A 16,479-nucleotide genomic window follows, 5' to 3' on the forward strand; every position below is an offset into this window, starting at 1 on the left:
ATTAGTATATTCCTTCGCGATATTACTAAGCCTCTTAATAACCGGAACCGGAGGATAAAAAACTAGGTAAAAATAGAACTATTTAAGCCTCCCTTTAACGTTTTTAATAAATAATTCTCCTTTATAACGTTATTAATACTTATGATTTAATTACTAAATTAAAAAGTTAGCGGATACGCTTAATAGTAATAATATTATTTTTAATAGCGCGACGCGCCGGGTTTTATTTTAAAAGTTCTAAAAAAGTCTAAATATTTTAAACGGCTAGATCGGCTAATTAAAATACGAGAAGTTAATTTTAAAAAGTAATTTAAAAAAAAGAAGTAAAAAGAGGAAAAGAGTAATGCCTAACCTTAATTAGAAGTTTACGCGTATACGAGATGCTATAGTAATTAAAAGGGAAATAAATAGCGTTATATCAAAACCTTAAGCTGTTACTCTTTTATCGTCGGCGCTAGAAGCCGTTATAATTAAATCTAACTTTAAATTTAAGATTAAAACGGTATTTTTAAGATTTTATATTAATTTTTAATTAAATTATTCGTATTATTATTATGTAATATTATTATTAGTTTTTAAGGTCGCCGTTACATGAGGTAACCGTAGCACCGTTAGCTGGCTTACATAATAGTCGGTTTAAGCAAATTTTACATAGTCGGTGTATCACTTTCTCCTTAAAACCCCCTATCTGTGAAATCGACTGCCAAAATAGAAAATACAGGGTCCAGGCGGAGTATTACTCGGGTATATGTTAATTAGGGAATGCGCTTTTCCCCTCTCAGCTGCTATTTCTTCTTGCCGCCTTTTCATCAGCACAGATTAGGTCATCTCAACTGAAACAAAAGTCTCGCCATGAGCAGGTTCGAGGGGCATCATTACGCAACGCAATGTCGTTGATGGCACCTATTTGCTTGCAAATAAAACAGTTGCATCCTCTACCTGAGAAAAAAGTTTGGGATTCGGTTCAAATGTCTCGAAATGACTGGGCTACCTCAAGAAATCTGTGACGAGATCGGCTCGTTGCTGCGGGGTCCAGCCTTTGACCGGCCAGCGCTGGCTACCATCTCACATTCCTGGCAGCAGGCCATTGAGCGCCAAACATTTCAAAAAATTCAGCTAAAAAACACCGAACTCGACCGCTTCCAAGATATTGTACAGGGTCACCGCCGTGGTTAGATGAATACTCTCGAATATCTTATCATACTACCGGCGTACCGCGACGAGGATAATTTCCATTTTGAGCGCGAGAACGATCGTCTAGCCAATGACGAAGCATTTACGGATGCTATACACCACCACCTCTTCCGCATTTTGGGGACTTGGGTAGTCGCCAAAGATGGCTACATGGAGCTCCGCCTCCGGGATGTTTACTCGAGTGCGGACTACCCCTTTATCCGTACCTCGGCCCCGCGGGACAAGACTACGAAACCTATGTGGCCATTTACTATGCGGTAATGCGACGATGGTAATGGCAGCAGGGTTGAGCTTTGGAATTGGAGGTACCAACTCTCATACCTCCGGCTCTTGCGCCCCTCTGAGCTTCCCCTGGTAACTGTGGTTGACACTCTCAACACGTGGCCTACCTTGACACGAAACATGTGCGATCACGTTCCCATCGACATGGCGGCCAAGCTGCCAAATCTGCGAGACGCCCGTTGGAAAATGAATGCCTGGGAGATCCGGTACATCGAGTTTCGCCGGGCGCATCGCCGTGACCTGGCCGAAGCGGTCGCCCAAGTTCTTCCGCAACCGTGCGCCTTGCAATCGCTGACCATGAGCATGAAGTCCCCCCGGTCGTTCTGGGCTCCGCACACATCGGCGGAAAACCTGAATCCGGCTGGATCCAACTTCGACATCCTGAGCGACGCGATTCGCACGACCACCTCGGGAATCAGCACGCTGAGGGAGCTTCATGTGTATGGCGTGATGGAACGCTCTTTATTCTGGCCTGGAGCGGCGCGTGCCGCGAGGGAGTCTTATGGGCAGAATCTGGAACACGTGAGATTTGTGTTCGATGCCAGACGGCCCTCGGGGGGACTCTATTTTCGGGACAGCCGCCTTCTCGCAAGCGATGTTTGTCGACTGGGATCAACCCTGTGTAGTGGTGCCCAGGGACGAGTGTCTCGTGCCGTTGATGGAGAGATTCGGGCGGGCATGCTTGCAAATGCCCAAGCTGAAATCGGCGGAACTTTCCGCGATCATCCCTGCGGCTCTGGCCAAAGATGGGTTTGGGTATGCGCACACGAGAAGTACGTGGGGGGTTTGGTATTTCAGTCCTGGTGATCTGCCGTCTGCACGTGCGCGTGCGGTCATGGATCCGGCCTTTTCCGTGGACGTGCAAGCGAGACGCCTGTTCTGCGATGTCAGAGACTTGCGCCCACCTATTCGTTTGCAAAACCTCTTCCAAGGCATTGGGCGTGAAGTACATGGCATACAACTTGTGGAGAAGTTTCTGGACAGTTGGGGTACTGTGAGAAGAGACCAAGTCCTACGGGAACACGAAGAAGGGACGCACAAATTTTACCCTGTGGATGATTTTTAGTTTATATCCAAGTTTCTTGTTCCTCCTCCAGACTTTTACGCGCTCCTTTAACAGCAATGTTTGGGTATACTAATCTTCTAATAATAAGCCAGCTGACGGTGCTACGGTCACCCCATGTAACGGCGACCCCAAAAATTAATAATAATATTATATAATAATAATATGAATAATTTAATTAAAAATTAATATAAAATCTTAAAAACACTGTTTCAATCCCGAAACGCTTTTATAACACTTTTAATCTTAGATTTAGAGTTAGATTTAATTATAACGGCTTCCGGCGCCGACGATAAAGGAGTAATAGCCTGGGGTTCCGATATAACGCTATTTATTTCCTTTTTAATTGTTATAGTATCTCGTATATGTGTAAATCTCTAGTTAAGGTTAAGTATTACTCTTTTCTTTTTTTTACCTCTTTTTTTTTAAATTACTTTTTAAAACTGATTTCTCGTGCTCTAGTTAGCCGATCTAGTTATTTAAAATATTTAAACTTTTTTAAAGCTTTCGGAATAAAACCCGGCGCGTCGCGCTATTAAAAATAGTATTATTATTACTAAGCGTATCCGTTAACTTTTTAATTAAGCGGCTAATTATAAATATTAATAACGCTATAAAAGAGAATTATTTATTAAAAACGTCGGGGGGAGGCTTAAATAGTTCTGTTTTTATTTAGTTTTTTATTTTCCGGTTCCGGCTATTAAAAGGCTTATTAATATTACGAGGGAATATATTAATTATAGCTTAACCGTTAATTATTATATACGGTTAAAAGTAAACCTTTTAATTAATTCGTAATATTAAAAAAAGTTTTTTTTATTTATATTTATATTATTAAACTTTATATAATATAAAATTATTTTTCGGTAATAAATATTTTTTAATATATTAAAAGGATTGAGATTTAAAGGTTATAATAAATATAACAAGTGTACTAAAAAAAAAAGAAGTTATATCTTATACTTTAAGTACGTTATAATAAAATTCTCGCTTACGTAGCTAGCGTAGCTATTTAAAATAATAAACCGCTATTAATCCTCGTTTTAAAGCTTTATATAAAAAATAAAGACCTTATTTAATTATATTAAAGCTAGCTCCTTATTAGTTTAACTTTTAAGGGATACCGTAAAAACCTAATCCTCTATAGTATCCGTTAGCGAGTCCTCCTCCTCCGGAAATTATTACTACTGGACTTATTAACTTTTAAATATAATAAATGGAGGTAAAGCTCGGCTTAAAGCGTTATTATATTCGATTATAAAAACCTATTCTTAATTAAAAGAATCTATAATTAATATTTTCTTTATTTTAATAAATTTAATAATTATTATATTCGTTTTATAGCCGAGCTAGTTACTGATCTTATCGATATTAAACCGAAACTCTAAAGGGATCGATTTTAGAATAGGATTGTTAAGCCGTTTAAAAAATTCGATAATTTTCTTTACGAAAGTTACGTTAAGCCTTAAAAAATCTATCCTTTTAGAAAAAATAGTATCGATAAATAAATAGCGAGTAATAAATCTTTTAATTTAATATTTACCGAGTATTATATTAATTTTATTAATTTAAAAAATGTGTTAAATAAATATCTAAAAAATAACGTACGCTAATAAACAGCTTAAATTATATTACGTAAGGTATTAAGTTACGATCTAAAACTCTTCCGCTATTATTAAAGCTTAGAAAGACTTATTTCGTTATTTTATAGTTTTACGGCCGTAAATCCGAGCCTTTAGAATTATTTTAAAAATATTATACTTTTCGGCGGCTTATTTTATTAACGAGCTATTTATAACATTTTAAATCGCGCGTTATAATATTAACTCGTTAAGTTTACGGCTTATTAAAAAGAGGAAAAGAAAAGGAAAAAGATAGTATTATTTAATTAACTATAAATTAAAAGCTGACTAATTTATATACTAATTTATATATGGTGCTATCGGGGGCTATCTAAATTTAGGGGTCGCCGTTGCATGGGGTGACCGTAGCACCGTCAGCTGGCTTATAGAGTAAATATGGAAACGGCCGCTACGACAATCGTAACCGGAAGCGCAGGACTTAGGGGGCTGGGCAGAGGCACCTTGTTCAATTCAGATACCTCAAACCTGTGTTCGATGTCAATAAAACGTGTTGTATAGATATCGCATGGTTCCTAGTGAACTACATGCACCACCCTCGTTAGCTACAAGCAACATGCGTTGAAAACTTCCGTCGCGGCTCAGCAATTAACTTATACCGCTGACTGCCCGCCTGCCGACTTCAGCGCGGACAATTGTCTCTCGTGGTACACCTTCAGCTGTACAACCTTGGCTGACCAATAACGAAAGGCCGTCACGGGCTTTCGACGTTCGCCCTTGAGATATGTCTCGCACTTCCTCAAGTCGGCGTGAAGTCTGATATATACGAGCACAGAATCCATACCAGCGTTATAGTGAAGAGTGACAGCATGCACCGCCGCCGCTTGCTTCCAGCCCCCCTTTCCGGGCTTCCATGGGTCATAATGCAGAGCCCCATTTAGCACACTAAAGCACAAGCCTTCCTCGACGGTATCTCGGAACCTCCAGTGATGATGGTGCCGTACGCCATCCAGGTGACGACTACCGTTGGACCAGAACCACCAGAGCACGTACCAGAGCCACCGGCTCCTATCCTCGGCGGCCACCGTGTAGCGGGAAGGGCGGATCGCGGCCTTGACGCCTTGCTCCAGCAGCCAGATGAGAAGGGCCTCTTTCCGCCGGTGCTTCGACGTCCCGCAAGCGGCATCGTCGCACCACGTGATCCCGTGGGCAACGTCGGTGCGGGTCTCCGCCGACGGTTCCAACTGGGCCAGCCAGCGCGAATCGCACGGTTTTGTGACAGACTTAGGTATGGGTCTAGACAACCTTAGGCGTATGCAGAGAGCATCTCCGAGCTTGGCGTCTTCGTACACCACGGTGAACACCGCTTCGCAGACTGGGCATCCCCATGGCTTCCCCCAACAGTCCAACAACGGTCTTTCGAACCGAAGAGACTGTGCCCAAGCCCTGCTACTTGGATAATAAGAATGTCTAATAGTGTGTAGTAAATAGGTCCGCAGAGTTGTGTTGTTCATTTGGTAGTGTGGACAAGCAATTTCCTTTGACTGACCCAGCCATTCTTGGAGAGATGCCAGCTGCTTGTTTTGGCTGTCTGGGTCGTGGAGGAGATTTGCCAATGGAATTTCTCTGTAAATAGCCTCGAGAGAGGGATCGAAAGAGGTACTGCATTCCTCGCAGCTATATTTGTCCAACCGCGATTTTGGACTGGCTTTGTATTCCTGCCAGGTCATGGTCTTATGGGCGCATATACGAACTTGGCCTGTCCACCCAGCGCACAGGCTGTCTCGGAGCAGAAGACCGGCAATCTGCGACGCGCGTCGGTTTTCCCAGTCGTGGATGTTCCAGCAGAGACTGTGCGGCGCCATTTCCCACTCTTCTTGGCGTCGAGTCACCATGAGATAGGGTGTGCTGCGGTGCGTGGTTTTGATCTCCCCACTCCGGGGCCATGGTGGCATGTACTCATCTGGAGGATTGAAGAGGCCATTGCAAGTCTTCACGTCCTCTCTTATGCTCCGAGAAGGACCATATCGTATGGCCCGGAGATAGAAGTACTGGCTCAACGGGTCTTCCTTGATGGGCACTGGCCGGCAGTCTCAGGTAAAATTGCCGGCGGCAATCGTCATCGTAGCTTAGCCTCCTGAAGGTACGACATTGTCCGGACTAGGCAGTAGTATGCCTCGATCGGAAGATGCTTGAGAATCGGGAGCAAAATCTCGTCCGGGAGAGTCTGTAGTGCAAACATTGTAATGCCACTATGGTCGGAAGCGCGATATGTTGGCAGTAGCTAGGAAGTCCAATACTTGATACATTGTGGGATGCAAGGTTAGATAAAAACAATACGAAAATGATTCACGTAAAAATCTTTCCCGAAGGGAAGTTTTCACTAATATACTTTAATTTTATTTCCAATTACGATGTCCTCTGACCCCGGGTACGCCGAAAGTATGAACTTGCCCCCCTATCATAATTTACCTTTGCGATCGATAACCAACGCCCCAGGTGCGTATGTTTGAAGGACATGGCAGCTAAACTCGAGTATTCTATGAAATGCTCTTCACCGCGAGGGAGAAAGTGGTGGCATGACATCAGAAGATCGCCTAAGCAATGTGCTCCTCTGGCGGATCTCTGTGCGGCGCAATGATCGGTTTAGGCGGCCACTCGCCAGGATCAAAATCGCAAATAAAATGATGGGTACCAGATCCAACAACGCGACCTGATGCTGTGCCACCCGTCGCCTGCTCCTGCTGCTGTTCAGAAGGCAGCGTAACCTCAGCGCACGAATTGGGCGGCACATCAAGCTTCATGCTGAACTTGCCCCCCTCCAGCCACCACTCGCAACGCACAAGCCCGTACGGCCCATCAAACGAGACAACTGCCCTGTCGACCCTCCCCCCCGGCACCGGCCGCACTTGGACCTTTCGCCACCCCGAGCCCGGCGCCGCCCCGATGCCGCCGACGGTCGTGTGCAGCCACTCGGCCACGGCGCCGAGCGCGTAGTGGTTGAAGCTCGTCATGTCGCCTGGGTTGACGCGCCCGTCCGGCAGCAGGCTGTCCCAGCGCTCCCACACCGTCGTCGCGCCCATGCCGACGGGGTACAGCCACGACGGGCAGTCCTTCTCCAGCAGCATGCGGTACGCCAGCTGGGGGCGGCCGACGCGCGTGAGCGCGCCCAGGATCGCCGGGGTGCCCGCGAAGCCCGTCGCAATGCGGAACCCGGCCCGGCGCACCAGCTTCTCGAGGCGGGCGCCGGCCGTCGCGAGCTCTTGGGCCCCGTTTTGGTCGTCGCGGTGGTACAGCCCGAAGCGTACCGCCAGGGCGATGCCCGTCTGCGTGTTGGACATGAGGTTGCCCGCGGGCGTGATGTACTTGTGCTGAAACGCCTGCTTGAGCTGAATGGCTTGCTGTAGATACTGGGCGTGCTCCGCGGTCTTGTCCAGGACGCGGCAAACGTCGGCGAAGACGGTGGTCACACGCACGAGGTACGCGTCCGCGACCAGGACGTCGTCGGTCACGCCGCCGGCCGGGTCGTCAGTGGGCGCCTTGGGGTCGAGCCAGTCGCCCAGCTGCCAGTGCTCCGGGTCCAGAGGCCGTCGGCTTTGTCGCGGCGGACGCCGCGCTCGAGCCAGCCGCGCATGCTCTCGAAGTGGCGTTCGAGGATGGCGCGGTCGCCCGAGGCCTCGTAGAGGGCATACGGGGTGAGGACGACTACGTCGTCCCAGATGGCGGCCGGCATGTGGTCCCAGCCGGGCGTAGGGATGGAGGGGACGATGAAGGGCGGGATGAAGTCTTTGCCGTCTTCCATCTGCTCCGCCTTCAGGTCCTGCAGCCAGTCCTTCAGCATGCCGGTGGCGTCGTACAGGAAGTTGGCCGTGGGGGTGAAGATCTGGATGTCGCCCGTCCAGCCCAGTCGCTCGTCGCGTTGCGGGCAGTCGGTGGGTATGGAGAGGAAGTTCCCATCCATGCTCCACCTGACGTTGCGGTAGAGCTGATTGACCATCTCCTTGGAGCACGTGAAATCTCCTCGGCGCTTGAGGTCAGTGTGCATCACCAAGGCCTTGAAGTTGTCCTTGGCCGGAAGAGGGGCGCCCGAGTCGCCTAGCCCATCGACTTGAACATAACGGAAGCCATGGAACGTGAAGTCGGGAGACCACTGACGTATGGGCTGGCCAGCCGATATGATAGTATCAGTCGCCTTAGCAAGACGTAACGGGCGGGTGCCCAATTCGCCGTCTTCCATGACTTCGGCGTGCTTGAGAGTGACTTCGCGATCCTTCGGGACATCAATATCCTGCACCTGAACCTTTCCAACCAGGTTCTGGCCAAAATCAACAATAACCTTGCCGCTGTTGGACCGAAGCACAGAAACAGCGTCGAGGAGCTGTACCGCGCGGACCGGGGCAGCATCCGGAGCGACGACCTCGCCGCCGGGCCACGGCAGTTCGCGTGTCGCGCCCCAACCACTCTGCCCCTCGGGTTCCGGGGCAGGTTGATCGCATTCCAACCTATCGCCGTCCCTTGCGTCAAACACCTCTCCGTCATATATGGAGCTAGATCGGATGGGGCTGCGCTTCACCCGCCACGTGGTATCGGTGCACATGCGCCAAGGCTGTAATCCCTGCTCCTGGGAAGTAAGGATTTCCAGCTGGGCCAGGACGCCGAGGTCTTTCCCGTAGTTGAACCTCGTCCCACCGTCAAACCCAATCCGTCCGGCGTACCAGCCCTGGGCCACCTCGACCACCAGGACGTTGGTTGCGCCTCCGGCCTGGAGCAAGTCCGTCACGTCGTGGACCCGGTAGTTCAGGCGATGCTGGTAGCTCGTCCACCCCGGGGCCATCTCTTCGTCGCTGGTGCGGCGGCCGTTGATGTATGCTTTGAGAACGCCAAGGCCGGTGATGTACAGGCGGGCTCGCGACCCCGGCGATAGTGCACCCGGGGCGTCGAGCTTGAACTCCCTTCGGAAGCGCAGGGGATGCGGCGCCAGCTCGTCATCGTCTTCACGATCGCTCCCGGGCTTGCTATCATTCGCGATGAAGGCCGCAGACCAGTCGTACCTTTTCAGCAGCCCAGCTTCCACAATGGAAGAAGACGACCACTCACTGCTGGTCTCTTGCGGCGCTCCTTTCTCGTCATTGCCCCGACCTCGAACACGGACCCTCACAGCGGCCCGTGCCCGGGACGAGAGCGGCTCGGCGGGCCACGGCACAAGAGTTGATTCGTCCGACTCGACAGAAAAGGTCTCGGTGGGTCTGCTGGGCGAGAGCCACTCGAATTCGATCTCGTATCCCGTCTGCGTCCAGGCTGGCAGAGCATGTTCGGAAGCGATGAATCGCCAGGACAGGCGTGGGTGGGTGTAACCTAGGCCGAAGCCGTCGTGGTGGTGCTCAAACGTCACCTTGGACAGAAGGGGGCCGGACATGGTGATGGGTGTGATGGTCAAGCTCTCTCTCTCTCTCTTCCTGGCTGAACTAATGAACCCGTTGGTGTAATGTTGGGGAGCGCGTGCAGGCATTTTGGGGTTCTGATGTTGCGTGGGGGTGGCATGGCGGGGACCATCGATTCCCCATATTCCCCGTATTATCTCGGCTGAGCAGACACCGACCGAGCTTGGATCCACATCATACGACTGCCGTGGAGTTCGGCATTTAGTTTGGACGACTGTCAAGGCAACCCCTTGCAGACTCTGGAAACTCTGGTTAGATCTACGGGGTACCCCAGGTTAGCATTCCTCATTTCTGGGGCTGTCGGCCCCAGCAGCGATCTATTAATTACCTAGTATGGCAATTTCCCCAGGCCTCACGTCATATATGGTTGGTATGTATTGACCCGTCCACTTGTCCTGCTGTTGATCCTTGCTTCTGAATCGCATGCGATGCTATGGTCGCTGCTGGTCGTGCAGCAAGTCAATAAAAATGACTGTAGGCCCCGCAGACAGGTAGTTAGACCGTTGGATTGCAGTCCTCCAACTCCAACATAACCATTCACTGCCAATTGCGATCGACCATGGGTCGATTCTTCATCGTGGGAATTGCCGCTGTGGCCGCTCTTGGTGGCTTCATCTACGGCGTTGACAGCGGCATCATCGCCACCACTCTCGGTCATGACACCTTCAAACTATACATGTATGGGCCGTCCAAAGCCGACGCCGCCCTTTCTGGTGCCGTTGTTTCGGTCTACAACGCAGGGCAGGCTGTTGGAAGCCTATGTACGGGTGCGCTCGCGGATTGGATAAGCAGGAAATGGACCATCTTCGTTGCTGCTGTGTTGGGTTTGTGTCTTCCTCGTTCTCATTGTCCTCCAACGCAACGGACTTTCACGCAAGTTTCCAAAACAGTGCAGTTTTCAAAAACTAACATTTGGCACCAGCTATTATTGGAACCGCCATACAAGCTGGCTCCATGAATGTGGGCATGCTCATCGCTGGTCGCGGTATTGGCGGAATCGCGTGTGGTCAGCTTCTTTCCGTGGTGCCTATCTACATCGCCGAAATCTCGCCTCCCACACAGCGCGGCTTCCTGGTCGGTCTGCAAGGCATGGCCATTGCTATCGGATTCTGTCTGGCTAACTGGATTGGCTACGGGGGCTCGTTCGCCATGGGCGATGCCCAATGGCGGATCCCCCTCGCTATGCAAGTTCCGGGTGCTCTGTGTCTGGCCATTGGCGTCTGTTTCGTCCCATATACCCCGCGCTGGCGTATGTATAGCCTTCAGAAAATACCAGTTTTAGTGCGAGTTAAGCATGCTGACATGCCTTTCTTCCAGTTGTGAAGAAAGACCGCGTGGAAGACGCGTCTAAAGGTAACCCTTCTTTCCGCTCTGACTCCTTTTGCAGAGCCTAGCTTACACCCGACTCAGTGCTCAGCAGTTTCCATGGGGACGACCACGACTTGGTCGCCCAGGAACTCATCCAGATCCGCGAGCAGATCCACCTCGAGAAGCTCCAGTCCCAGATATCGTGGCTCGCCTCGCTGTGCCAGCTCTTCTCGCGCCAGTACCTCCGCCGCACTGCCACCGCGACCTTCATCCTGGTCATGACGCAGCTCAGCGGCTCGTCCGTGATCCAGAACTTCCAGAACATCTTCTACGCGGCCGTCGGGTTCGCAGGCCAGCAGGCGCTGCTCATCAGCGGCGTGTATGGTTTAATGGGCGTCATCGGCCAGACGTTCTACCTCGTCGTCGTGGCGGATCGCTGGCCCCGCGTACGCACATTATCGGCGGGATCTGTGGTGCTCGCCGTCCTCATCGCCGTCTGCATGGCTCTGAGCGCCGTATACGGCCGCGCGGACAATACCAACCTGGACGGCGCGCACGGTGCCATCGCCTTCATCTTTATCTACTCCGCGGCCTACGCTATCTTCTTCAACGGCACGATCTGGGTCGTCTGCTCGGAGCTGTTCCCCTTCTTCCTCCGCTCTAGGGGCACCGCGTTCGGCGTCTTTCTGCAGTCCATCGTGGCCATTGTGCTGTCACAAGTAACGCCGATCGCTCTTGCTCAGGTTTCCTGGAGGTCAGTTCAAGTCCGTCTCTTTCGCCTCTTCATCTTCCCGCTGAATCGAGTGTCCGCGATCGCGACGTCTGACAGGTTCCCGTCACTAGGTACTACGCCCTCTTCGTGGCCACAAACTTGGCCGCCGGGGTCATTTACTTCCTCTTCCTACCCGAGACCGCCGGGAAGAGCCTCGAGGAGGTGGGCGAGCTATTTGGGGATACCATTGTCACTAGTCATATTGGCGATATTGACATTGCGGCGAAAAAGGGTGCTGTGGAGCTGGAAGATGCGACAAACTCACGACCATCGCAGTTCATATCGAAGGTTTAGATCATATGGCGTAAACAAGGTCCTGTAGTCCGCAAATGATATATATCGAGGCAATATGTGCTGGTGGAGAGACCCATGCGTGACCGAATGTTGTCGTTGTTGTTCAGTAATTATAAAGAGATGTGAAGTTCAGCATCTACTTGAAGCACTCTACATGAGCTCTGCAGCTTACTTAGTCTCGTAATCATGACAGGATTGGCCTTGAGCCATGGGAACTCTTATATAAGCAGCAGAGAAAAGCATTTCCATTTAGATAGACAGAGACTGACGGCCCTATGATAGGCTCCTATGCAGACCCATGAATACTGAGCTAGAGCACGGCATCAAAAGGTCTCGATCCCTGGCCATATTGGTTCAATACGGTGGTGCACCACAAGGCCACCGCACTAACCCTGGATGCTCTATATGTGTCTGGAATAGACATTCGAACTACCAGCAATATGCAGGCGTATCATTGGGGGTTGACTTGGCCAATCGCAGCAGACTCGAGAGCTTGGCGTGTGAAGTAACCAGATTGCAAAACTGGGCCAGATCGGCACTCGGCTCCACCGCACCACCCCCTACTTGTGCTTTGCCAACGTCCTCTTATATGTAAGTATGCGCTCAAACAGAAGCGTGGGTAGAGTAGGGTGGTATAGGTCCCAAATCCGCTGCACAGTAAAGGTTAGGCCAAACTCTGAAGAGCGAGCGATGCATTGGAATTTATATTACCCGTCGTTCCCGTCATGTCCTATCTCTCGTAGTCCGCTATCATCGGCGCCATGCATATTAGGGTGCAAGCCGATGTTACATTCCGGCCACAGGCCCTTGACGTGTTGTTGGGGTTGCAAGCGCTTTGCATGCAGAGGTGATTGTGACCTGACCGCAGGATCATCCCGTTTTGAACCCGGACCGAAACGGATCCCAGGGCGACGAGATCACTCAAGGGATCTGCCGGGTTCGCGATTAATCGCTCCGTCCAAAAGGAGTCAACTGGGTGGCTTTCCTGTTTGGTATACCTACAGTCCGGGGTTCATATGAAGAACAACGGTATTGATGGAGCATGTGAGCGCATGCCGCCGTCCAGACGCTTCTCCGTGTATCGGGACCAACTTCTGAAGGAGAAGGTAACCTTGAAAGCTGGCAGTCACACCACCCTTGCGCCCCATCACTTGCTATCTCCATTTATTAATCTGCGCCCACTATTGATTGGACTGATTTGGTCGTAGCCGAACTGGAGGTGTTACCAGTCAGACGGTACCATTGACTGTGCCTCAACATTGCACCAACAAAGATTGTGACAGGACAGGTACATTGCAGCAAGAAGAGGGGGTTTTGTTCAACCGCGTAGCTTCACATAGGCATAGATTTGTTGATTTATGGCAGTTATATTCTTTTCACGTCTCCGGGCTTCCTTTCCAGGAGATTTCCCTCTCCTCAAACTATGACCCAATCTCCTTTTCAGTCCCTTCACACGATGAATGTGGACATACTTCTGGCACGACCGATACATGTTATCGCTTTTACAATAGCGCTCATCACTGTCACTATTCTTTACCGTAAGCTTCACTACAAGCGGTTCATACAAAATGCCCACCTTCCACAGCTCCCTTCCTCTCTTCTTTGGGGTCACCTCAAGGTGTTCGATGAGTTCACCAAGCGAGGCAAGACGGATCGACACCCAGGTTAGTACTGTTGTACCGGAGACAACAGCCAGTTTTGGGCTGACATGCGCCGGCTGGTTTGAATAGACTGCGTGTTTATTGATATGCATCGAGCGCTGGGAGAGCCACCGATCATTCTAGTTGACAACTGGCCAATCGTCCCTCCCATGGTCGTCATTCCTACCTACGAAGTTGCGGAACAGATTTCGAAACCTTCGAAGACGTTCCCGTATAGTGCCCCAAAGGCAAACTCAGTGGACCACATCAGGCCTTTAATGGGATACAAATCAATCTTTATGTGGCAGGTCGGTGCTTCTCCTCCCACGATGAGCTATGGCGTCACTAACCCAATCCAAGAACGAGGAATGGAAGGCCATCCGTAGGAGGTTCAACCCAGGCTTTGCCCCCCAGCACCTGATGACTCTCCTGCCGGTTATTGTGGAAAAGATGACTCCATACCTCAAGAACATGGACGAGTTTGTTCGCAATGGAAAGGTGTTTTCACTCGACGAGATCACAACCAATTTGACCTTTGACATAATTGGTGTTGTATCCATCAACGAGGATATGCATGCACAAGAAGTCGATCGCCAGGGTGAGCTGGTCCGTATGTTCAAGCAGCTCATCAAAAGTAAGAATGCGTCACTGCGAAGCCGTCCCCTCATAATCGATATAGCTGACACCTGGTTTTATAGCCTTCGCGGACGACAAGCTCCAGTTCCCATGGTGGATGGCGCCCTTGTCCCATTTAAGACGTCGGCAGATGGGGGAACGCATCTCGCAACGGCTGAGAGAAATCGTCCGTCGGGACTTTGCCGAGATGAAAGCAAAAGTGCGGAACCACAAGCAACCGGATAGGCTACGAACCGCCGTCGCGCTCGGCTTACAAAACGTCGAGACGCTGACGTCAGACGTGTTGGAAGAGACGTGCGACCAGCTGAAAACCTTCTTCTTCGCGGGCCACGACAGCACCAGTGCCGTACTTACTTGGGCCATGTACGAGCTCTCCCACACACCGCACGCCCTCAAGAGTGTCCGCGATGAATTGGATACGCTGTTCGGGAAGGATGGCGCGCGGGACCCGGCCGTCGTCCGTGCAGCGCTTCTGGCCCCGGGGGCGATGAGCTGATCCACCGCATGCGGTACATCTCGGCCGTCCTGAAGGAGGCGATGCGCCTGCACCCCCCGGCGGGCTCGATGCGCTATGCGCCGCCTGGCTCGGGCTTCGTGCTCTCGACCCCTGACGGGGGCGCCTACAACGTCGACGGTTGCTGGTTGTACCTCAACCACGACATGATTCAGCGCGACCGGGCCGTGTTTGGAGACTCGGCGGATGACTTCGTGCCGGAGCGCTGGCTCTCGCCTGCCGCTGACGGGTTCCCTGTTGGGGCTTGGAGGGCTTTCGAGCGCGGACCGCGAAACTGCATTGGCCAGGAGCTGGCCAACATTGAGCTCCGCGTCCTCGTTGCCATGTTGGCGCAGCGGTATGAGTTTACAAAGGTCGGTCTCGGGGAGCTTGATCTAGACCAACAGGGTCGACCGACACTGGACGACAAGGGGCAGTTCAAAGTGAAGTCGGAATTGTACAATGTAAGTGAATCGGCTTCTCTGACATCATGGGGGTGAAACTAACATATTCCAGATGTTCAAAATTACCGGCAAGCCTGTGGATGGGGTGATGATGAAGGTGAAGTTAGCACAACCAACAGCTGACTGATAACATATTGTTCTGTGATCATTCATGCAATGACGTGGGCATTCGCGTGGGTTTACGTAAAGGGGGCTATCTCAACTGCTAAACATCTCCCATTATGCAATCAGGATTGCTCCACCAGAAGAAATGGTGCCAGGTCTCCATTGCCCCCGCGATCAGGTTCCGGCTGGCCCGTTGCTCAAGCCCCTAACGTTTTGGAGAGCCAATGGAAATGTTCCCCGCTCATCTTCTCCAACGCGTTCTTGAAGTGCATCATGGATCCCGCGTAGACCATTGTGACCTGCCCGACTGCGGGCGCTCTTGTACAGGGTGCGGCACTCGCTCGATCAGACGGTGCATAGACGGCCCGGAAGGGATACCGCATGGGACCCGCACTTGTCCGATATCGTAGCCAAAAGGGGTATCTCCAGGGTCGGAGATACTTGACCTGTGGGTCTTGCTTTACATCGAATTTCAGTCTATTATCTTTTAGTTAATCTCAGACACCAACACCAGTTTGTCAAAAGCTCGGTAGGCGCGCCATGTGCAGCAGCCCTCCTGGCAGCTGGTCAAATTCTCGCCGTACCTCAACTATTTCACAAGGGCTAACGAGCAGCAACTTCAGTATACCTCCTGTAGGCGTGTTGCACTCGTTGACCAGACTGATCAAAGTCGTTACGACTGCCATCATGCCAGGTAGATGCTCCTCTGAGCGCTCATACTGCTGGATACCATCGATAAGACAGAACACGGCCACCCTTGGCGGCAACCTGTACATCAAGCACATGAAGAGACTGCATAGCTCGCTCAAATCTCCTTGATCCAGTCTTCTCGTGTCCAGCCGGGAGTCGAGCTCGATGGTCGGCGCCGGGAAGTGCTCCACCAGCTGCTGCGCAAGTGACCAAATCATGGCTACACCCCCACTGTAGGCGTTGTTTCGCCGGTGAAGCCCGCAGAAGAAGACCGAGCTGACGCGTATCCCGTCCACCGACTCGGGCAAGACCCGCAATGTTCGCACCAACATCGCGCATAACACCAAAAGGAGAGGAGCCGGGGCTGGTCATCCAAGCGTGCAGCTCGCGAGTGGCCATCAGCTGCTCGGCGCGGTCGCGGTGCTCTAAAATGGCATCGCCTGTGTTGCATAGCACGTGCTGGAGGTCTACCTCGTCGAGAAGCGGGGTTACTAGATGCGACAGAAGCTCCATTTTG

At 51.1% G+C, this 16,479-nt stretch overlaps 6 protein-coding genes across 6 annotated transcripts; 4 read left to right on the forward strand and 2 right to left on the reverse strand.

The window, feature by feature from the left end:
• Positions 1 to 1,596: 1,596 nt before the first annotated feature.
• Positions 1,597 to 2,283, forward strand: PG994_009573 (uncharacterized protein; the record flags this gene model as incomplete). Its single annotated transcript, XM_066860982.1, has 1 exon — positions 1,597 to 2,283. The coding sequence occupies one exon, from the start codon at positions 1,597 to 1,599 to the stop codon at positions 2,281 to 2,283; it is 687 nt and encodes a 228-aa protein (XP_066713152.1).
• Positions 2,284 to 5,108: 2,825 nt separating this feature from the next.
• On the forward strand, positions 5,109 to 5,593 carry PG994_009574 (uncharacterized protein; the record flags this gene model as incomplete). Its single annotated transcript, XM_066860983.1, has 2 exons — positions 5,109 to 5,407; positions 5,494 to 5,593. 2 exons carry the CDS (start codon positions 5,109 to 5,111, stop codon positions 5,591 to 5,593), a joined length of 399 nt encoding a protein of 132 aa, XP_066713153.1.
• A 1,123-nt stretch (positions 5,594 to 6,716) lies between these two features.
• Positions 6,717 to 9,628, reverse strand: PG994_009575 (uncharacterized protein; the record flags this gene model as incomplete). The annotated part of the gene is made up of 2 exons (XM_066860984.1): positions 6,717 to 7,682; positions 7,730 to 9,628. 2 exons carry the CDS (start codon positions 9,626 to 9,628, stop codon positions 6,717 to 6,719), a joined length of 2,865 nt encoding a protein of 954 aa, XP_066713154.1.
• Positions 9,629 to 10,119: 491 nt separating this feature from the next.
• Positions 10,120 to 11,934, forward strand: PG994_009576 (uncharacterized protein; the record flags this gene model as incomplete). The annotated part of the gene is made up of 5 exons (XM_066860985.1): positions 10,120 to 10,384; positions 10,483 to 10,809; positions 10,878 to 10,913; positions 10,971 to 11,632; positions 11,698 to 11,934. The coding sequence occupies 5 exons, from the start codon at positions 10,120 to 10,122 to the stop codon at positions 11,932 to 11,934; spliced, it is 1,527 nt and encodes a 508-aa protein (XP_066713155.1).
• Positions 11,935 to 13,390: 1,456 nt separating this feature from the next.
• Positions 13,391 to 15,294, forward strand: PG994_009577 (uncharacterized protein; the record flags this gene model as incomplete). Its single annotated transcript, XM_066860986.1, has 6 exons — positions 13,391 to 13,598; positions 13,665 to 13,882; positions 13,935 to 14,208; positions 14,273 to 14,667; positions 14,703 to 15,167; positions 15,220 to 15,294. 6 exons carry the CDS (start codon positions 13,391 to 13,393, stop codon positions 15,292 to 15,294), a joined length of 1,635 nt encoding a protein of 544 aa, XP_066713156.1.
• Positions 15,295 to 15,790: 496 nt separating this feature from the next.
• On the reverse strand, positions 15,791 to 16,475 carry PG994_009578 (uncharacterized protein; the record flags this gene model as incomplete). Its single annotated transcript, XM_066860987.1, has 2 exons — positions 15,791 to 16,261; positions 16,293 to 16,475. The coding sequence occupies 2 exons, from the start codon at positions 16,473 to 16,475 to the stop codon at positions 15,791 to 15,793; spliced, it is 654 nt and encodes a 217-aa protein (XP_066713157.1).
• Between the last annotated feature and the right edge of the window lie 4 nt (positions 16,476 to 16,479).

Source organism: Apiospora phragmitis (genome assembly GCF_038363925.1).
Source record: "Apiospora phragmitis strain CBS 135458 chromosome Unknown utg000009l:1.0-1189150.0:1.0-1190623.0, whole genome shotgun sequence".
Classification (NCBI taxonomy): domain Eukaryota; kingdom Fungi; phylum Ascomycota; class Sordariomycetes; order Amphisphaeriales; family Apiosporaceae; genus Apiospora; species Apiospora phragmitis.